This window comes from Solanum verrucosum, unplaced genomic scaffold (assembly GCF_900185275.1).
Source record: "Solanum verrucosum unplaced genomic scaffold, falcon-dt-bn FXZP01000144.1, whole genome shotgun sequence".
Classification (NCBI taxonomy): domain Eukaryota; kingdom Viridiplantae; phylum Streptophyta; class Magnoliopsida; order Solanales; family Solanaceae; genus Solanum; species Solanum verrucosum.
The window spans coordinates 598,274-621,659 of NW_026020773.1; the positions used below are offsets into that span (position 1 = coordinate 598,274).

Here is a 23,386-nt window from a genome sequence, read left to right on the forward strand (position 1 = left end):
AAATTAAAGTCAAAGAACTTCCCTTTATTTTTTTTTCCTTATTTGATTTTAATTTAAATTAATATTTAAAAATATATCTTAACTATCCATTTTTTACGAGTTTCATACTTCAACTGTCTAAATTTTCCTTGACCCCTATCTAAGCCATCATAATACCGAGTTAACCAAACTATTCCCATTTGGCAATAGACGTGTGTAAATTAACTCAGCATTTCAGATATGTTATGATTTACGCAGGTAAATAAAATAATAAATAATTAAATTATGAAATTCACAAAAAATTAATACTTTAAGGGTCTATTTGGAAAGCCACCTGGTAATTGGAATTGGTGTAATTACTAGGGTAGTAATTACCTACCTAGTAATTACATTGACTTGTTTGGTTGCCACAGTGTAATTACACATGTTCTGTTTGGATGCACAATTGCAATCATAAAATTATAATAAATTTTAAAAATAAAAATGAATTATTTAAAATTTATACTAGACAAATAAGAAACTTTATAAATGACATTAAATTAAATATTTAAGATATATATTCTTTTTTTAAAATATATTAATTATGAAAAAATAATTTCTTTATATTTTTTCAAATTAATATATTTCAATTGAATTGATCGTAACAACTAAAAGTATGAAGTTTCTACGAACATCGTGAAATGCATGTTTGATAAAAAGAATAATATATAAATAAAATGTCATAAATTATTAAATGTTTGAAAAAAAATATAATTTATCAACTCTAATTAAAAATGACGTGCAATGTAGATTCAATATTACTAAAACAAATGAAACTGAAAATATAACATAAGTTATAAATTCAAAACAAAAATTTTAACATAATACTCTTATAACAAATTTCAACATAGCAATAAATATGATTTAGTTTTAATTTTTCTTAATAAAGAAAACGTAAGTCTATAACCTTGCTTAACAATAAATTCTATTTTTATTTAAAATTAGAATATAATAAAATTATGCTAATGAGAAAATAAGCATGGCATAAATAAATAGATAATACAAAAAAATTACATAGAATCACGTAAAGTAAGGTTGAGAATAAAAAGAAAATTAAATATAATAATATAAAATAAAAAATAAACTTTTACAATTTTTTAGAGTAATAAAATTAAAAAAAAGAACTTAAAATAATAGAAGTAAAAAAAATTAAAATAGAAATAAAAAAAATAATCAGGTGGTAATTACCATGTAATTACCAGCAATTCACAGTTTATGCCTGTGAATTGTAGAGTGTAATTATCCCTGCCAATTACACCAATTACCTGCTGACCAAGTAATTACATGTCCTTCCAAACAGGACAAGACAGTTATACCAATTACACCAAATCCAATTATCATGTGTCCTTCCAAACAGGCCCTAAATGTATTTTTGACAATCAACTCTTTTTATTTTCAATTTGTTTTTTTTTTTTTGGTTGAATAAGAATCCTAATGGGATTGTTATAATCCGATGTACTATTTTTTTTGTACTACAAAATTAAGCAGCCACCAGAAAAAGTTGCGATCGTCCACCGTTCATTTTCATCTCCGATTCACCGGCGACGGCGCCGATGAATTCCCTGAACTCCGATTTCACCTGTTTTATGAGTTCGAATCATGTGGAGCTGTATCGTTTCTGAATTCATTGGATTTTGAAATTGTTTTAGGTATTAATTTCTTATACCCTTATCGTTATTTTTATCGAATTTTGATTGAATTGGTGTATAATCGGAGTTTTAATTTCTTGTTCCACAAAAAAAAAAATGATGCGAGGTAGGAATTTTAATGTTTCCATGCATAACTGTAGTTTTTTTTTAGTTTTTTGAGTTGTAACTCTTATTTGATTTGAAAAACTTTTAAAGGGTTTCTGATTATCTGATTCAATTGCATACTATGGTTATTAGTGATGGATTATTCTTTTGAGCCGAGGGTCTATTGGAAACGGACCAGGGTAAGGTCTGTGTACATCCTGGTTTACCAGACCCTACTTGTGGGGTTATGCTGGGTATGCGGTTGTTGTTGTTGGATTATTTTGTAGAATTGTTGAATTGAAAGTTGAAAGTTTTGATTTTTGACTCTGAGGTCTGAAATCCTGTGAACTTTTTTATTGAGTATATTTGGTTGTGGTATTGAAGTAAAGGCAGGAGCTTTAGGTTATTGTAGATATTCTTTTTGTAGTGTTGGGTTATTCTTTTGAGCCAAGGGTCTATCAGAAATAGCCTCTCTAGCTCACATAGGTAGGGGTGAGGTCTACGTGCATACTACTTTACTCAAACCCTGCTTGTGGTGTTACGCTAGGTATGTTGTTGTTGGATTATTTTGTAGAATCGTTGAATTGTAAGTTGAAACTTTTGTTTTTTGACTCTGAGGTCCGAATTACTGGGAACTTTTTATTTATTGATTCTATTTGGTTGTGGTATGGAAGTAAAGGCGGGCGCTTTAGGTTATTGTAGATATTTTTGTGTTACCTTAACTTTGATATGAACTTCATATGAAACAAAAGGGAATCTGTGAAGAAAGGTGGTTGGTCTTGAATGTACATGTTCTACGAAGGAACTGGGTTGATGAGCCTCCAATAGAGTTTATATACATAGGAAGTGAACCAATTGGGCTAAGCTATTATATACATAAGAAGTAAACCAATTGGGCTAAGCTAACTCCTAGACAGTAGGAACAAATAACCAGTATAGAAAACAAACTAACAGGATGATAATAGCTAATACAAAATTGAAGCCTGAAATAATGGAAGGAAGACTCCGCTAAATCTAACAAGTAGTGCTGAGACGTAACAACAGTAGTACATGCACTATTATGCCTCCCTCAAGTTAGGTGTTAAGAGATAGCACCTAACTTGGTGCGCTGGAAGGCCGGTTTGAACAGCATATGGTGAGCGGTTCTACAAGTTGATGAATCAAAAGTTGGATCTCACCTGAATCTCCCCATCTATCAGCAGTGTGGATGTGCGATACTCAGAGTGGGCCATTTCTGACTTGGTTCTAAACAAGTAAAGATTAACCTCAAGGTACTTCATTTTGGTACAATGTACTATGTTCTCACCAATGTACATGACCCGAAGGTTATCATAAACTATTATAGGAGCAGCAGAGCAACACATGATAATCATTGAGCATATGGCTGATCATGTTCACTTCCAACAAGGCAGAAGCAAAACACAATACTCAACCTCAGTTGAGGAACTAGAGACGGTTGGTGGCTTATGAGAATACCAGGATATAGGTGTTGTGCCTAGATAATCAATGTAACCAGAGAACGAGTGACAGGTCATTGATATCACCTGCCCAATCAGCATCAACATATTACATAGGTATAGAGAGATTGCTGTGGGGAAATACGATTACTGAATTGGGATGCCTTTTTAATATACTGAAGGATAGAATTAACTTCCTTCCCGTGAACCACAGGGAGAGGTGTTGAACTGAGTAAGCTTGTTTACTGATTATGCAATATCAGGTCCGGCTTTAGATGAAGGTACTGAAGCTCACCAAGCTTACTCATGTACTCTTTGCCATTGGTTTCGGGTGCTCTGTCATTCAACCAGTAGGTTCACAAAATGTGCTTATGGGTGACTAAACACCTTTGCAGTTATGCATCTGATTGCCATGTAACACTTCTTGTATGTACTTAGATTGACTTAGAAACAAACCATAGGCATCCCAATGTACCCCAAGCTCAATGTCCAAGAAAATGTACAGTAAGCCAAGATACTTGAGAGAATTTTTTTTCAAAAGAGAGGTAATGACATGTCGAATGACTGTTTCATTATTGCCCAGGAGTATGAGATCATCCACATAGATCAGTATATAAATAGTAACTCTCATATTGTGCAGGACAAAAAGAGAGTATCACACTCAGACATCTAGAACCTCATTTGAATCAAAGAATTAGTGAATGCTTCCTACCCAGCCTTAGGAGCTCATCGGAGTTCGTAAACAGCCTTTTTGAGATGGCAGACAAATTCAGGATGATTCGCCTTCTCATTGCCGGGAGGTTGAGATATATACGCGTCTTCATGAATCTTCTCCCAAAGAAAAGCATTGTGGTCATTTGGTGTTGTTTGTTCAACTAAATTTGCTTTTGCTGCAAAGTGGTTATGGGACCGTATGCCAACAGACATTTGCTATATGTCTAAAGCAGTCGCAAAGTTGACAGCAGTTTAGTTGGAGAAGTTGCATTTGGGTTGATTGAACATCCTGTTTGGTGGATGTCAATTGTTGTTGGTGTTGGGTGGGTGTCGAGTGTTGCGTGCGGCCCTGTGGAGCAACAGCTGTTGTGACCTGTGTGGTAATTTTCTTAAGATTCTCATGTTTGAGGAATAGTTCATCATCAAGTAGCTTATAAAAAATTTCCTCATAAGTAATTGGATAGTCTCATATGCCCGTATGGCTGTTGAGATCTCAGGAAACTCTGGACCGAGGTTGAAGAGTAATTTCACCACAGCTTCTTCATTAATGATGGGAGAACCTACTAAAACAAGTTCATCAAAGGGAGATTGAATCTATCGCGGCTATTCAGCAATGATTTGGTGTCTTTGGAGACCCGACTGAGATGGTGATTGAGACTGAAGATGCAGGTTTGCAATTTTTTCGACAAAGAGGTGTGAAGAGATAGTGGATGCAATGGTAATTGTCTCAACCAAACCAATCCTTATCAACTCTTGGATAGTTGATGGAGACTGTTTCAGGAGGGGACTGTGTAGAGTCATCAAGAGGGACCATAGAGGTCATGCCATGGAGCAGCAGGGCAATCTGGGCCTTCCAGGTGGCGAAATTGTGGCTGCTAGATAGATTGATGGGCAACTGATATGCTGGATTGAATTGGATCAGGTGTTTGAGGATAATGGTGATGTACTGGGCAGAGGAGGCCGCTGTGCAGAGAAAAAAAGAATCTGAGACCATATAAATACAAAGAAGTGGAATGAAAAGTATCTGTATTTGAAGGGCCTCCAATGGAGCTTATTGCAATGGAAATAATCAATTTTTGCAAAGATTAATCCTAGGAAGTAGGAAGAGGTAACCAGTATAGTATAGAAAACTATCTAACTGAATGATAAAATATACTCCCTCTATCCAATTTATGTGATTTACTTTCCTTAGTCAGTCCCAAAAAGAATGACACATTTCTATATTAAGTAAAAATTTAACTATAAATTGTCTATTTTACCTTAATGAAATGATTTACAGCCACACAAATTTCTATCATTCATTTTGGACCACAAGTTTTAAAAAGTCTTCCTTTCTTTCTTAAACTCCGTGCCGAGTCAAACTACCTCACATAAAATGGGACGGAGGGAGTAACTAATACAAAACTGAAGTCTAAAATAACTGAAGAAAGACTTGTCCAAATCTTACAGCAAGTGTTGAGATGTAACTGCAGTAGTACATGCGCTACTAGTTGTTACTGTCTTGCACAAGTCCTTTTCCTACCAAACCGCAAGCTATACACATGCTTCAAGTTGATATCGTCCTCCTTTTTAAGTTATAACCTCGTTACAAATAGCTTTGCGCCTGTATGTTATGAATCCTTCATATATTATGAAAGGATAGAGTGTCCACATACGATTCATATTACTTTTTTGTTTGCAGATCATTGTATTGGCAATGATGCTGCAGTTCAAAGTTATTTTTTCAGACATGCGCTGTCTTAAAATTATGACAATGAGTTTCCCTTGATTGGTTAGAAGCCTGCAATGCATATTAGCTTCAAGTTACATTAAGAGTATCATGCTCACAGAAGGACTGTACAGTTGTGTAAGATATTCTACATGTTGGTGCCAGTTGTGTAGCAATAAACTATGCTTGATTTTACACTTGTTTGTGAAGTTAGCTATCATATGGTTGAAACATAAATTTTATTTTATTGGTTTTAGCATGTAGTATCATGCAACCATTTGCTTATGTTTCCTACTGATGAACTACTTTTCACCATCAAATTTGATTCTAGTAGGGGAATACTGATCTTTTTCAGTTTCACTAATTTGTGTTCACGTATTTTAATTCCACTCTATCATCTATTTGGTTTTGCTAATATTTAGTGTAGTAACATTTTCTTTTTCCTTAAAGATTTAGTCTAGTTCTAAGCACGGCCATGGTTTTCAACAATCTTTGAAGAAACATGTTAACATGCTGTTTGGTTTTGTGCTTACTAGCTCTCTAAGATTTTTATTTCCTTTCTTCTTTATGCAGGAATAAGCCCTTCCCATAAGCAAATGAAATACTAGAAGATTCTTTTTTGAGGTGAATATAGTAGTATTTAATATTTTTAATAAAGGTTATGGAGGCGCGTCCTGCTTTATCTGTCCAGAGGACGGGTGCACATCAACTCAGTAATTTTGGAGCATCAGGAGCTCATTCTTCATTACCTGTGCTTCAAACAAGTCTGGAAGAGAAATATCCTAAGTTGCCAGGGGCTGCCCTTTCTTCGTTTCCTTCAAACAGTGGGGCTGTCGGTCATTTGTTTTCCTCACCATCGGAGTTCTCGACCAATCTTGACTTTTCATCTGTTCTGCCTTATGATGAGCATTTGGCACCTGCAACTTTCATTTCTCAGCCAACAATTAATGAGGCATCAATTCCATTAGCTAATTCTGGAGTTCTTCAAGGTGCTGCATCAAGCCAGTATGTTAATGTAAATAGTGAATCCTGGCGTACAGAGTTATTGCCTGATTACCTTGATTACTCGGTAAATTCCCCTGTCCAGAACACTCAGCTTGATTGTAGAAATTCAGGTGATTGTCACATCCCACCTGAGGATCTTAGTAAACAAAGTGATTGGCCGGAATGGGCTGACCTTGTAATGAATGATGATGATGCTTTGACTTCTAACTGGATGGTTGATACTAGCATTGCTGATGCAGAACCAAAGGTCAGTTCTGTTCTATACCCAACTGTTGTATATATATTCATCTTAATTTAATTTTCATTTTCTTACTCTCCTTTCAATAACTAAAAAGGAGATGGCTCTTACATTTCTTTGTTGTGTGATTAAAGATGCAATATCAGGAACAAAATCAACCTTCAAATTTCCCAGTACACCAAGTTCAACCATTCCAGCAAATTCCTACTGCATCTGTAGAAACATCTGCTGTTGTTCCTGCATCATCCACTGGGAGTGGTTCTTCATCGAAACAACGGATGCGTTGGACACCAGAACTTCATGAAGCCTTTGTGGAAGCAGTCAACAAGCTTGGTGGAAGTGAAAGTAATTTGCGCTCCTTACTTTGAATCTTAAATAAGTATCGTACTGTTGTCTAACTTAATAATTCTATTTTCAAATACAGGAGCTACTCCCAAGGGTGTGCTTAAGTTAATGAAAGTTGAAAGTTTGACCATCTATCATGTAAAAAGTCACTTGCAGGTTTGTTCTTCATTTCTCATTCTCAAAGTTCGATATTTTCACATATAGACATACTGTATTATTACCTGATGGTACTGTGATACAATTTCTTATAATGCAGAAATATCGAACAGCTAGATATAAACCAGAAGCATCAGAGGGTACGCATCAATTTCTTTTTCCTTTGTCTGCTTTCTTACATGTGTCTTAATTTTGTCTCCCTCTTCAACTGTCAATTTTCTTTTGAAAAAAATAGAGTTTTGTGTATCCCAATTTATGTGGCACCGTTTGACCGGGCATGAAGTTTAAGAAATAAGAGAAGACTTTGTTGTGTATACCAAATTGCCCTTATTAAAGTCTCTTTTAGTGCTTGCTTTTAATTGACTTTTCTTCCCAATAAAGTGTCAAGTGGGACCCAATATGGATAAAATGAGGATGGTGTCATTAAAAATAGTTGTCAAATAAGGAAAGGTAACATTCTTTCGGGGACGGACTAAAAAAGAAAGAGTGTCACATAAATTGGGACATAGAGACTATAGTATACTTGTATTTGCAAGGGCCTGCTAGTGATGATCTTTAAGATGTTTTGTCTTCTTTTGGTGCTCAAGTATGTATGCATATGAATTCCTGACTAGGTTCTAAGCTGTGTGTTACTGTGTTTCTTAAGTCAAGTCCTCTAGTCTACGGATAAATCTTTTCTTTATTTTTTGAAACTGGTAACTTTTTCTAATCCTCGGCATTAAGGGCTATGCTGGCCACCTCCAAAAGATGTTACAAGAAAGGAAAAAAGGGAGAAAGAAATACTTACAAAGAGCCTATGAAGTCCACTGATCGGATCTCTTCTTCTATATTCTGTTCTTTACACCAAAAACCTAGAGTAGTAATTACTTTCCATTTGATCTTATGTATTGTACACTCCTTTCCCTCAAAAATTCTTTGATACCTTCCTTTCCATATAGTCCACCATATACATCCTGGAACTGTTCTCCACCATCTCTTTTGACTCTTTCTGCCTCCCTTTTGATCCAACAACTTAAGAGGTCAGAAGTGTGTTCTAGGCTTCTAGCGTAGTCCAATACTCATTGGCTATGCTAGTAAACAAGGACCATACCTGTGCAGTTACCTTACAATGCATGTATGTTGACACCCCTCTTCTGCATTGCTTCATGAGTCAGACAGCTCTTCCTAGCAACCAACCAAGTGAAGCATTTCACCTTGGTAGGTGCCACACTTTCCATATTGTGCTCCAAGGTCCAGTAGATCTTCCTGCACTTCCTCTGACCCCCCAGTTGTAAAGTCTGTTCATAGAAAATATCCCAATCTTTGTGATGTCCCCATGCTAATCTGTCTGGCTCTAGAGTAGTACGAGGGAATCCACCAATCAAATTCAAGAGCTCCACCACTCTATCAATCTCCCAGTCATTGAGCAACCTTCTAAATACTAGATTCCAACCTTGTGGAGACCAGTCTATGGATAAATCTGTCCATTAAGAAATATGTAACATTAATGTTATGTGGCATTTCACCATACCTCAGGAAATTACTTTTTTGAGACGTGTCATGGACATGAAATCACACTTGTCTGAAAGGTATAACCTAACAAACTGGTAATTTTTGGAACTTTAATTGAAATTATCAAACTTCATACACGATTGCCAAGATCATAGAAAACTGGTAAAAAGTTTGCACTATTTAACTGGAACAAGTTAACTTCATACACCACTGCCAAATCTCACAATTTTCTGTGTCTTCTTTTTAATAGCCAAATAGATTTGTCACTAGGATACAAATTTTCTATTTTGACATTGTGTTACGAGATGTTTGGTGCTTGGAGAATGCTATTGTGGAATCCTATATTTTAGTGATTTTTTCTTTCTTTTTATTCAAATATAGCTGCTCCTGACCCATTATTGTCTTCTGATGATTTTCTGCTTGCTGAGGCCCTTTTATTTCTTTTCCTTCTTATTATAGGTTCCTCTGAGAAGAAAGAGTCATCCATTGGCGATTTGTCAGCTCTGGACTTAAAAACGTTAGTAGCTGGGCCCATTGCTTCTGTTTTTATGCTTAATTATATCCATCATTTGGAATCTGGTTAACATTTCTTAATTCACTTGTGCATTCACTAATGAGTGGATTAACCAATTTGAATGGCATATTTTAGGGTACGATTTGTTTATTAGATGTTACTTGATAATGGACTTTTGTCGACAGTGTAGGTGTTTTTGCCCTATGCTGTAGACTGAAAACATAAATTGGATATCCAGATATGGACTTCAATAGTTATATTACCTTAGATTGGTGCCATGAGATTTAACCTTCATTTTCTCTGGTATATGTGTAAGGGATTCCAAAAAGAAAAGGATGACAATGATGTGGGACCCTTCTTTTTTCTTTTTCTTTTTTTTTGTGTGGGATACTCATGTTGTCAACCAAACTGGAAGATGAGAAAAAGAAAATATTAGAATAGTTAAGTTGAGGCTTATGTAGACAGGAATTTTTTATATAATGACATGGTGGCTTGGAGGGATATATTAAAGGTGCTGTTAAATTTTCCCATCATAACTTATTGTAATCTGTTTTCTCATGTTATCTTTGTTATATGACGTGTTTGGGTTTCGATGCAGGGGTATTGAGATCACTGAAGCGTTGCGGTTACAGATGGAAGTTCAGAAACAGCTGCATGAACAGCTTGAGGTATGAATTCTCGTCTTAGCATCAAGATCTTGTGACTCTAGCTTCAATTTGACAGGTCATCACTGCTTGCATCATATGCTTTATTTTGTTGGAGATTGCTTCTGACTGCAGCCTTTTTGGTATAAAATGGTTGCATGGCATGGCCACTTCTTTTTTGGCCCTTTCTGATCGTCCCTCTCTACCTCTGCGAGGTAGGGGTAAGGTTTGTATACACACTACCCTCCCCAGACCCTACTTCTAGGATTACACCGGGCATGTTGTTTCCCTTTCTGATCTTCTGGTCTTCGCAAATAAATCTGAAGCTAAACGTGAAGTTTTGGAATCTCTATATAATTCTTGGATAATTAATTCACAGCTAAGCAGTCTGGATTTCCCTCTTTGATTATCATTGAGATATCATCGATCTGAGCTCCTCACTGTTTAGTTATGCTAGTTATCCCCTCTTATCATAGATGAGAACATTATGCAGCTCTCAAATGTTGGAAGATAAATGAATTGGCAGCTTCTCCAATCTAAGGAAAGTTGCATGGTACTGTATCTAACGTGTACTTATGTGATGGCAACCTTTTACAGATCCAAAGAAATTTGCAGCTGCGAATAGAAGAACAAGGACGATGCCTCCAAATGATGTTTGAGAAGCAGTGCAAGTCAATGCCCGGTATTGACTTGGCAAAGGGCTCATCATCCATGGCAGAGGATGTGTCCGCACAGCTGAACGATGCAGTTCAAAGTACCTCAAACAAAAATGATCCAGGGGTGTCACTGGTCGATCATCACGAAGCAGGAAGTTATACAACTGAAAAAGTGGTGGGGGAGAAGCAGAAAGAGCATGAAAGAGAAGATATTACTAGCTCATCAAATTCGCCACCAATGAAACGTGCCAAGGTCGATGAATAAGCTTCTGCAGTTCACAAACCTTTTGGTAGGATATTAGGTTTTATTGGATACTGGGACATCAAATCTCTTGAGTAAACCAGCTTTTAACATTTTTGGTATTCCTTCCATAGATGACTATTCAGATGGGCAGTGGATTGTCCTTTATTTTCAACATACATGATAAAGAAATGTCAACATTATTCCTTTAGTATTGTTAATACATATGACTATTTAGAAAACTACACATGGATTTTGAAGCTGCATTTTTAGCACTTCTGATGTCTTTTTCTTGCTAATTAATGTTTGAGCTTAGTAAAGATTACTCGTGAGCAGAGTTATTCAATATATGTACTAATAAAATCTCTTGAAAAATAATTTTCAAAAGAAACTTTATTTCATCAACCATACTCTTTAAACGAAAATTTTTTGGTATGGAGCGCTTCCTCCTAAATAAAGCCTTATGTGGCACTAATTCAAATTAGTTGAACTCTAATTCTTGGTATGGAGCACTTCCTCCTAAATAAAGCCCTATGTGGCACTAGTTCAGATTAGTTTAACTCTAATGTGAATATTGAACACCTAATGAGAAAGGTTTTTTTTTTAAAACATAAGGAAAAGACTCCATTCTCTAATTTCTCCCTTCTACTTTCCACAAAGCCTATACTAAATCTACTTAGTATTTTATTTTTTGTGGACGCTATTATGTAAAATTAATTTTCTTTTAAAAAAAGAAATGTGTATTCACCTTTTATTTGTCTAATTCTCCATATTTCTTATTTGTATTTTCATGATATTGACATGAAATGCATTTATATGGACCAACAGAAAGATTCATAGTCAACTATGACTTATTTGGGACTGAGGCATTGTTATTGCAAAACTTGAATTTTTCTGTGATTATGAACTAAAAGATACGAAAAGGCCGGGGAATACAATCTTCTGCTTTCTAAGATGCACATATACACAAGTATTTGCTTCAAAGAGTACCACTTTTGGTTGTGACACTTTGTAGCAGAAAATTCACTATATTGCTTAGATGTAGAAAGTGTTGTGTACAACAGCCATAGATAAACAAGATTCTTTGTCTCATCTATCAAATGAATAAGACTTAACTAGCAGGATTATTCATAACATATAACTAAACCTTGTAGGTTATATCCCTTTTATCAGCAGAAAGGCACCAATTTACATGTAGCAATAGACTCCAGAATCCATGTATGCTGAATGACCTGACAACCAAGTGGCTTGGCCAGTTCCTCAGCCTTTGCTTGTCGTTGAAGCAAAATGTTTCTTTCCTCCCCGAATGCACAACCACGTGGAGGATCACTGTTATAAACAACTAGACAAGCTGAACTAGTTGTTTGTGTAGCATCAGTCTGGGAAATCAACTGTTCCTTAGTGTGGATTATGGAACCTCCAGCATTTTCAACTAGATCTAACAGGTCGATTCTGTAAGCTGAGACATAATCTCCACTCAGATAAAACTTCAAACCATCAAATAGCTTAGGTGCCTGCATAAGAAATAAGGAACCTTTTTAATATCCCATAATGATTTTAGAATCATGGCATGCTTTATTTAAGCTTGGGGTCTATCGGAAACATCCTCTTTATCTCTACAAGGTAGGAGTAAAGTTTGCTTATACACTACCATCCCCAAACCCTACTTGTGGGATTACACTGGGTATGCCTCGTTACTAAGAAAATAAGCAAAGATGTTTCAGCCAAAAGCATGTGCACAGCCAGCATTGTAAATGCATTTCCTATCACCAGCAGAAAGATAAATACTTACATTGGATGAAGCCCTTAGTCTACCAACTTTGGGACCTCCAAAACAGCCGTGATTGTCCAGGCTAACTTCATAAGCCTCTTCATTCACAGGATAATTTTCTTGAATGCAGGCTTTTATCCCTGCAAATTAAGCACAGTTGTGTTAGTATCAAAAAAGTTGAGCTAGTGGTCAATTGTTGAAGTATACTGTTTTTGTTTTGACCCTGTTCGTGTTGGGTGATTCATCAATAAAGATGTGTGTTACATAACAAAATGATACAGAATTACTTAAGCTTATCATTTATCTTGCTAAACGTGTGAACTAACATACTACTCCAAGCCACACAGCAGTTTATCAAAAAGTATAATCCTGATCGTGTATAGTACCCGACCACATTCAAGGATGAACGTAGACACACCAAACAGGGATAATTATTCCAGTCCTGGGAGGGGTAACCTATATAAATACATTGGCTTCATACTTGTGCAAAAGAACTATTTCTTGGAGTAGAGCAGCATTTCAATAACTTGGTACTTCTCAATCCCTCTAAATACATGATACTTCTGTTTTTATGTTGTCTTGATGAATTTATTTATTTATTCCATTGTTTAGTTTGTCACTTAGTTTTACTTTTTGCATATTGTGCTTCTATGACCATTCACCATGCCTCTCCCACAATGAAGAATCTTTTTTCTTTTTCAAAAAATAGGGGGGTAGGAGAAGGGAAAATGGGGGAGGGAATTACAAGGTGGGAAATTGAAACCTCACCAACAAGGTGAAAGTTCAAGTAGGTAGCCAACCAACTAAGCTCCTAAGATTCCCCTATAACAGAGAATCAAACGAACAAAAAGCTACTAAACCATGTAAGACAAAAAGGAAGAAAGAGCTTACAATCAATTGTTAGGATCCATTTTCCACCCAAAATTGCCATGAGAACTTTCAGTGTTCTGGTGCATGCACCCTTTTCATCTGTTGCTGCAATGACATGAGTGACACTTGGGTTCCAAGACTTGCACACAGTTGCGCCACACATATTAGCAAACTTGACCAACATATACTGAAATAAGATTAAAAAAGCAATTAGGATAAACCAATATTGATGCGTAGATAACTCTATTCTTGTTTTTTCAGTCAACAATTTCCCAAACCAAAAGAGCATATATGTTAGTAAATAATATTGACAACAATTTCCCAAACCAAAAGAGCTTATATGTTAGTAAATAATATTGATGGAAGTGCAATATTTCAACCAGCAAATTCCCAGACCCAAGCTAAAAGAACTTATATGTTAGTAAATAATATTGATGGAAGTGCAATAGTTCAAGTGTTCAACCAACAGATTTCCAAACTAAAAGTGCTAAACTTATCGGATTATTTTACTCCACCACATGTATAAGTCCGGATGGAAGAGAGTAAGAGACAAATAACCAAAGTCAAATTGTGAGAAATAAATAGATAATTAGCTAATTCAGCAAATGGAAGGGGTGAATGTTAACAGAAAACTGAAGAATGAGTTAATACTGATAGAAATCAAGTCCAACACAATCTGAAAATCATCAAAATAAAGCTGTCTGCTTGTACATAAGCAACAACAAAGAACTGGTATAGATAAGTTGGTTATGCATGATAATATGCTAGTATCAATATGATAACTAAGTTGGTTTTGCTTGGTAACTTGCTAGTTGCTAGTGGTAGCAATGGGCCATAAAATGTCATTATGCTAGTAATTTGATCCATGAATATAAAAAAAATGATCAAACAATCAAAATAGATGCATTGTACTTAGCATGCATTGTGCATAGGAAAGAAACTAGCATAAAACATCCTCACTATAGAAAGGAGACCAACCTTCTCTTCTGAGGATAGAGCAGATCCACATAGAACCCATTCTTTTGGTCCATCTGACAATGTTGCCCAAAAATTCAATCGCTCGGATGTTCTGCATGCACATTCAACATTATCTTCCAAAGGGGGGTAATCATGTGTTTATCATATAAGCTTTAAACAAAGGGGCAGGGACAGGGAGGGACTTGTGTCTTCTATGTAATTGTAATTAGATATCTTAAAATGATATAAGATGATGTTTTATAATTCTTTTAAAGTGTCTACAACTTAAGCTAGGTGGCAAAAGTTGATATCAAATATTCTTACATGGGAGCAGGTTCTGGACGTGCTTCAATATTGGCACGCTTCCTAGACTTTGACTTTTCACTAGGAAATTTAACTGATTTGTGGCTAGGACACAGCATTACAAAGTTGTCCTGCAGTCAAAGAGGTAACTTTGAGAAGAGAACAGGAAAAACAATATTTATAATGTTCAACTTGATAAAATCATTAACTAGCTGTGTCATGTTGCTCTACTTACAGTATCCCAACGGCAGTCCTGCATTTCAAATGCACAGGGCATATGGTAACTCCTCCGACAAGACTTCACAAGGCAGCCAAGTGCTGCACCCTTTAGGCCACAACCACTACACTTGAGTTTTGAAGCTCTTGCCAATTCAGCCTCCAAATTTTTTATGATCTCTCCATCATAATATACTTGAGGCGCCCTACAGAATGAAATTTAATATAACATTAGATTTGTTTAAGTAAAAGACTAGTGTAGAGCACTAAATATGTAGATCATTCCAAATAATTAATGCAAATCTGGCTAGTTATAAATTTTGGAAGGCAATACAATTAAGGCAGCACTAAGTAAATATGGCAGAAACTTATAGGATGCACCTAAGGTGAATACTAACAAAAATCAACTAGTATATTGATAGATATACTAGTACATGAAACAACCTTTAGACATTACTTAGTTTGTTCATAGTAAGCTTAATTGGAAAACTTTGGATTACTTAAATACTACTTCCATTCCAAAGAACTAGCTCCATAAGCAATATAGAATGGTGTTTGATCATTACAAATAGAGGCAATATAGTTATAGGTTCTAATTTAACAGTTGTAAGCTGGCAAGGATAAAAATCCCCCATTCAATGTCAATAACCATCAATATGGCTAGAACTATTCTATAAACAAAAAAGAAGATGAAATTCAAGAATGGATCTGAAGTCAAATCATCAGAATGTTATCAAATCACATAATTAGAGCTTTCTCTATGAGCTGCAGTGCCATAAACATTACTGATAATGGAATATCAAAGCCAAATTGAGAAATGCATACCAGTCAATACATTTCATATGCACAGGTATGGCTTTTGAAAGTGAAGTGGCATCTCCCACCACCTCCCTGCCATTTGCATAGTGCAGCATTGGTCCAGTTCCCTGCAAGTATTAATCAGATATAGACAAGTTAAGTTTACAGAATGGTAATAGTAGCCAAATATGACATCCATATATATAAATGGAAGACAAATATATAGGGCATATGAATGGATAATCTACTATATGATAACAATAGAAGATAGCATGAAATGATTATATCAAAAGAATAAACATGGTATAATAAAAACTAAATTTTGATGTTTGGCAATAAATAAGGTAGGGGTATGGTCTACATACACACTACCCTCCCCAAACCCCACTTATGGGAGTATACTAGGTGTGTTGATACTTGATACTGAAGCTTAGTATTTATAAATCATGGTTTGGTCATTACAAATGAGATATTGAAATAAACTTTGATAAGTATTTCAAATGAAATAGTAATAGTTTTTGCTCACGAAATTTTGACTTTATTTTTTCAAGTGAAATTCATATACAAACACAATAAAATCAACTTTGAAATATATTTTTAACTTCAAACACTTTTTTTCTACTTCAAATACTTTTTTTCTTTCAATTAAAACCAAATATTGCAAACCATCTACGTATTCTATTTTCAGTTTGTCCTTTAGAATATAAAGCAGACATCTGACCTCTGTTATCTTAGATTTGAGGCAGAAAGCACAAGCACTGCCTTCCAGAAGATGTTGATCTGAAACTTCTTGTGGATGAACAACAAAAGAAGATTCACTCAATTTGCATGTCAAGTTGCAGTCAGAGTTGGCAATTATTCTTGAACAAGACTCTCTTTGTTGATTATGATCATGACTCTGCAAGGCCATCTCTGGCAATCCATAGCTTAGTTTCTTTTGTCTCTTCACATCCCTTTCATGAAACACATTTTCATGCAAAACTGTGTGGTGCATTAAACCTTCAACCACATCTGAGCTATCTTCTTTTTTCAGAAATGGAACCACACCTGAGCTATCTTCAACAAGCCTCTTTGCAGCATTGGTTTTCATAACCTGAAAACAAGTAGACTCATTTAATTCAATAAAAAGAAGTGTTAAGGTAACAATTTTTTGGTTGTGCTAATCCTTAGACAAAATCTCCATAGTCTGTCACCATGGTATCATAGATAACGAGCTACTCTACTTCCCAGGATTTATTCAAGAAAAAATATTGATTAAAAGCTGGAGAAATTGTTTACTACTACTCCATTTCAATTTATGTCTTAATTTACTTTTTAGTCCATTTCAAAAGGCATGTTTCTTTCCCTTTTAGGCAACTCTTTGATTGTAACTTTCCTCATGGCATGTCTAAGACCACAAAATTAAAGGACATTTTGGTACATTCCACATATCTTTAGTATGAGACCACAAACTTCTTTATTTTCTTAATCTCCGCACCAAGTCAAAATCAAACATACAAATTGAAACTGATGGATTAAGCACTTTAATAGGAAGAATGTGCATCTTTTTTACCAGAAATCATTTCTAATTAAAGTCTAACCTCTAGCAAGTAATGCACAACCACAAGTATCAATAAACCTTTAGTTAGAAGGCACTTAATATTCCTTTTGCAAATAATTAAACCCAGCGAGGAAAAAAGGTAAAAGAAAATCATCTATACAATACTAAATTACAGCAATTTATGAAACTTATAGTATTTCTTACTCTCAGTTCACTGGTCTCTTTAACAATATCTTTGTTGCTGTCTGATGAATGAGCACTGCCTGGTGACTGCTGTTGAAATTGATTCAAATCTATTTCCTCTGCATTATACCCATCATTTTTCGAGTCTTCCTTCCTGTCAGATGAAGGCAAGACACTCAAATGATTCACAACATTCCATGGCATTCCATGTTCATTGTGCCTATGAATCTCCTTGCTCGGATCATTCCTTCTTATTATGGCTTTGACAGATTGCTCATTTCTTGATTTGTCAGCATTAATAGAAACGGGAGACTGCTCGAGTGATCTTCCAGCATCTGGAGCATTAAACCATTTCTTGTGTGTGAGCAGTACTATACTTTTACTAGCAATAACAAAATGAACAAAAATTTGATGTATGGATTAAGATAGATTTACCGGGAGATTGGAATTGAAAGACTTTAGCATTGCAAGTAGCATCTAAGCTTCTAAATATGGCTATCATACTCTCCATATGAGGCACTGCCCTTATTTCTGCATCATCCAACAAACGCAAAACATAAATCATTTCCTTCACAAAATCTAAGGAACTTGCAAACAGAAACAGTCATATCTCTTCTTTTCGCACGGTAAAATCATGATTCATTCATGAAAAAACATAGGATATTAAATTTATACAGCTTTGTTTGTGTTGAACTGTATGAACCACCTCACCTAATGCTTAAAAGGAATTAAAACTGAAAGCATTTAGTTATATCATTTTTGGTCTGCTACCATTTATGTATTAGCATTGATGGAATTACTGTCTTTTCGAATGGGTATCTCCCAGAAGAACTTGAAAACCCAAAATGGGCAAACACTCCATGACCAAAAAGGGGTTTGTTTGGGCGAGGTATAGTTCATACAAAAAAAAAAAGTAGCTTTGGCTCAAACACTCTATATTTGTACAGAAATGTACAAAATAAATATAAATAATTGATTTTGCACCAATAAATCAAATGAGTGGTGATTTTGAAACCACATAATAGTACCTTGATCAACATATTGATGTTTGCATAAAGGGCATTCACATTGAACTTGGGTCGAGCTCGGAACACAAAAGCTGCACAAAACCATTGAATTAAAATCTTTTGGCAACTAAAACTGAAACCCAGATTTCAACATTCAAGCAAATACAAAATATCTCACAAAAAATCCAATTCAAAGAATCCCAAAATGATAACTTACTTGCAGAAAATATGGTCGCAGGGAAGCAACATAGGTTTAGTCAGCAAGTTTAAGCTGCAAAATCCGAAGAAACCCCAAATCAGGAAACCAAATGAAAATACCAAATCAATCAATCCTCTACATCCATTTCCTCTAATAAGTTAAAAAAAAAATCATCTTTCAGCTAAATTAGTTCTTCAAAACTAAAGGTTCTACGAGTACAACAACATACCCAGTGTAATCCCACGAGGTTCTACGAGTCTCTAACAAAATGACCCAAATGAAACAAAACAAAAGGTACATTGATTTTAAAGAGAAAATACCAAAGAGGGCATTTGAGTTCAAGACCCAATTTCTGAATATGAAAAGCCAATGGGTTAAGAAACCGAGCAATGCTTTGAGCTTCCGCCGCCATTCTTTAAGTTACTCAAAGCTTCAAAATAGCAGATTTTGCAGCTGAATACAGTGTTGAAAATGAAAAATTGGGAGAAAGTAAAACTATAGTATATATGTATACATAAATATATAACTAATTTTGGAGTTTTCTTGAAATTTGGCGGTATAAAAATTCGAACTTTGGCGCTATCTTTGATATTGGGGGGAGTTTTCTCCCGCGAATTTTTCGACATTAGCCAATTTGGGTTGTTTTAGGGTTGGCCCAAATAATACATCTTGGATGAGTGAAAGGACAAAAATGGTCATTTTATGTATGAAGTCGGAGGTGGACCCACGTGAAAAGATAGAGGTGTACATGCATCCGTTAACTTTTGAAAAAAAACATGTACTCAAATAAGGACTATATGTTTCATTAGACACTTCGAAACATAAAGGTTTGTGTTGATGCATTCGTCCAACATTGGTCGTAGGTCTTTTGTGTCGGTGAGTTGACTTGGATTCAAATGTGTTTTGTTGACGTTCTTTGTCATTTTTTTCATGTGTAGAGTGAGATTTGAGATCATTAAATTGCATAGAGAGTTGTGTTAATTTTTCTTGTTTGATTTGTATTTAATATGATGCATTGATTTTTATGTGTTTAACATTATTTTTCAAAGAAGTAGTGTTGGTGTTGCTCAGACTTGAGAAATAGTCTACTTCAAGGCTATAGGAAGGACTACGCTTTGCAGGTGGGCATCACTATTTATCATGTCAAGATGGAATTTTGATTTTTACAGGTGACTACAAAGATTCGACGAAAACCGGGCATACATTTGAGAGAGAAGGTTTAGATACAACTTTAACTAACACGTTCACCTATGGTGGTTCCCCAATCAAAATTGTTCGAATGTATATTTAAGAAATTATTCTAAAACAAATATATATACTGAGAAAATGATAAGATGAGTGTGTTGTAGATATATTAGACCAAAAAAAATTGAAAATGGAGATGTTCCGGACAAAATAAGAGGGACATTTGCAGGTAGACAAGATCAAAAAAACAGTGTTGAGGACAAATAAAGTAGAGATACACAAATGTCCATGTGAGATGACGTGAGAGGTTTGTCAAGGTTCAAGAAAAGGTAGAGATAGACCAAAGAAGCATCAACAGAGAGATGTAGTAAGTTAGAACATGATACACTCTAAACTCAATGAGGACACGACGTTAGATAAAAGGACGTGAGATCACAAATTAAGTTAAGAACGTTAGTAGTTAGTTGAACGTTATCTTATTCCAATGAAGGATAGACTTGGTGGTAGTTTAAAACACCATACGTTATTCTCCTTTCATATCAATAACTAGGTAATTTACTTGCGTGAATCTTTCTAAACTTTTAAACAACCTTTTCAATAATCGACTGTTATAAGAAAAAGAAAATAAATTTTAGTATGTTTTAAGAACATTTCAACAAAAATTAAATGATTTGACATTATCACATATCTCAAAAATTGTAAATATACGATGAATGATTAAAAATATATTCATATCTAATCATTTTTATCTTTTACATAATTTATTATAATATATGTTTGATGATATAATTGTCTTGTTTTTTGTTTTGTTTTTTTATGACAAGGGAAACCCGCAGCCGCTACCCTTTGGGTGCGCACAGGGTAAAATCTGTTAAAATCGAGTGATATTTTTATGTAGCGATTAGACATCATTTTTTCGTACATAAAAAATATAGAATCTGATAATTTTATGGTTAGAATAACTCCTTGTGGAAAAAAAATTATGTGAAAGTTTTCGATAATCAATATTAGTTATAAATAAGTTAAGATCGTTAAAAATGTATACCACAACAACATAAATAAAGTTTTTTAGAGACAATCTACTTGTCTGAGGTCAAACGTTCACAACTTTTCGTTATTGTTACTTTGTTAGTCTAACAAAATTTATAGAAGGAGAAAAATGAATTTGAAACAACAACAAAATAATATTGTTGACCCTTTTAGAAATTCATTCTTCATTAAACTGTTGCTTTGAAGGCCTTTCTAGGTGCTTCATCAATGCAACTTTATGATTTTTTCAGAAATATGTATGTATAATTGTTGCATTATGAAAGTACAAGTAGATCAAAATGTTGGATTCTAGACTCACGTTAAAGAAATATTCTCGAACATTAAAAAATTAAAAATAAGTCTAACCTAGATAACTCAAACACTCAATAATGACTTGGGACATGAAGGACAACAAATCTATGTTAATGGACATATCTTTCGTAGCTTAAGATATTACTTTTATTTAGAGCAGGTTTTCTTTCATGTTATTCAAATTAATCTTGCCGAAAATAGTCATATCTCACACCAAAAATATTTAAAAGAGCCGAATAAGAAGGAAAAAAAAAAGAAAAAAAATTAAAAGGATGAAAGCTTTGTCCAAGTGAGATCATATACTTTTCAAACATAAAGTAATCAATACAATTTGAAGGAGACAACAAAACAACGAGAAAAAACATACATTAAAGGAAGTAAACTATGAGATATCCAATAATGATAACAAATTAGTCTAACCAAAAAATTTCTCATGTTATGAAATAACATACCTCAAAAAATTGACCAACACTTCAATAAACTTTCATTCCTTAAAGTACTCATAATATCCACCGATAAAATTGAGTAAAAATAGATAACAACAACATAAAAACCAAAAAACAGGGGCATGCAAAGTTATTAGCTCTTAGAGAATTTTTTAAAGAACACAAAATTTCATCCTTGTATGTGAAAGAATGACGTTGTTGATGAAGAAATTAGAGATTCGTAAGGTTTTTTTTTATAATTTTAATTGTACCTTCAACAATTCCAATAGAGAAAACTTACTTGAATGCTCAATTAACTTTTGTTATTTGATCTGTACTAACAAATACTTATAACAATAATTTTTCGTAAACATAAACTACAAAGTTTAAGCTTGTACTCAAAAATAAAAATTAATAATGTAAGCATAAATTAATGATTGTGAAAAAACATACCCTGTAACAATAGAATGAAACAGAATGGAAAAAATTGAGCCCACTGAATGCACAGTGACCCCATAAGGAAATTATTCCCTCTAGTACCCGAGGTTTGAAGAAATAGACCCTCTTAGGATAGAACGATTTTATTCACAAGTGTATTGATACAAAAAAAATAGTGTCAGTGAATCATTCAACATGAGCAAAGTACACAAATATTTAATTGTCTAAAAGAAGAGAAGAAGCTCAAAATTTTCGTTGTTTTAATATGAGAGGAAATTTCTCTATTTATAGACAACAAAGGGTAGTGTGAACAAATGTTTATTGTGTCTTATTGAAAATGTCACAACTCTTTGGAAAAGTTACAACCCTTCGGAAAGGTTGCAACTCTTCATAAAAGTTTCAACTTTGCATAAAAGTCACAACATTTCATAAAAGTCACCACTTTTCATGAAAAGGGAAAAGCTAGTTTTGGAAATAAATTAAATTAAAAGGGAATCTTAGTTTGTGGAGGCGCCACATAGGTGGGTCTAGGGTTCTCTTTTATATATATACTAGGTAATTTACCCGCGCAAAGCGCGGGTATAAATAATCTTTCTAAGCTTTTGAACAACCTTTCCAATAACCAACTGTTATAAGAAAAAAGAGAGTAAATTTTAGTAAATTTTAAGAACATTTCAACAGAAATTAAATGATTTAACATTATCACATATCTCAAGAATTTTAAATATATAATGAATGATTAAAAATATCTTGATATCTAATCATTTTTATCTTATACATAAGTTATCATAATATATATTTGATGATATAATTGTCTTGTTAAAACTGAGTGATGTTTTTATGTAGCGATTAAACATATCTTTTTTCTATTTTTTTGTACATGAAAAATATAGAATTGATAATTTTATGGTTAGAATAACTCCTTGTTAAAAACAAATTATATAAAAGTTTTCGATAATCAATATTAGTTATAAATAAGTTAAGACCGTTAAAAATGTTTACCACAACAACATAAATAATTTTTTTTAGAGACAATCTACTTGTCTGAGGTCAAACTTTCACCACATTTTGTTATTATTACTTAGTTACTCTAACAAAATTTATAGAAGGAGAAAAATAAATTTGAAACAACAGCAAAATAATATTGTTGACCTTTTCAGAAATTCATTCTTCATTAAATTGCTGCTCTGAAGGCCCTTCTATATGCTTCATGAATACAACTTTACGACTTTT

General features: G+C 34.2%; 2 protein-coding genes across 3 annotated transcripts; one reads left to right on the forward strand and one right to left on the reverse strand.

Moving 5' to 3' along the window:
* Positions 1–1,404: 1,404 nt before the first annotated feature.
* On the forward strand, positions 1,405–11,162 carry LOC125812902 (protein PHOSPHATE STARVATION RESPONSE 1-like). 2 transcript variants are annotated; one of them, XM_049492367.1, is made up of 8 exons: positions 1,405–1,667; positions 6,204–6,882; positions 7,008–7,218; positions 7,298–7,374; positions 7,475–7,514; positions 9,325–9,382; positions 9,978–10,047; positions 10,621–11,162. In XM_049492367.1, the coding sequence occupies exons 2-8, from the start codon at positions 6,292–6,294 to the stop codon at positions 10,942–10,944; spliced, it is 1,371 nt and encodes a 456-aa protein (XP_049348324.1). In that variant the 5' UTR covers positions 1,405–1,667; positions 6,204–6,291; the 3' UTR covers positions 10,945–11,162. The 2 variants fall into 2 exon arrangements, with proteins under 2 accessions (XP_049348324.1, XP_049348325.1); XM_049492368.1 differs by having other exon boundaries at positions 7,020–7,218.
* Positions 11,163–12,029: 867 nt separating this feature from the next.
* On the reverse strand, positions 12,030–19,256 carry LOC125813023 (BRCA1-associated RING domain protein 1). The gene is made up of 13 exons (XM_049492513.1): positions 19,085–19,256; positions 18,783–18,836; positions 18,587–18,657; positions 17,994–18,089; positions 17,580–17,893; positions 16,557–16,928; positions 15,863–15,963; positions 15,057–15,243; positions 14,843–14,952; positions 14,540–14,630; positions 13,583–13,748; positions 12,713–12,831; positions 12,030–12,434 (listed from the first exon to the last, which is right to left on the reverse strand). The coding sequence occupies exons 1-13, from the start codon at positions 19,174–19,176 to the stop codon at positions 12,090–12,092; spliced, it is 2,118 nt and encodes a 705-aa protein (XP_049348470.1). The 5' UTR covers positions 19,177–19,256; the 3' UTR covers positions 12,030–12,089.
* Between the last annotated feature and the right edge of the window lie 4,130 nt (positions 19,257–23,386).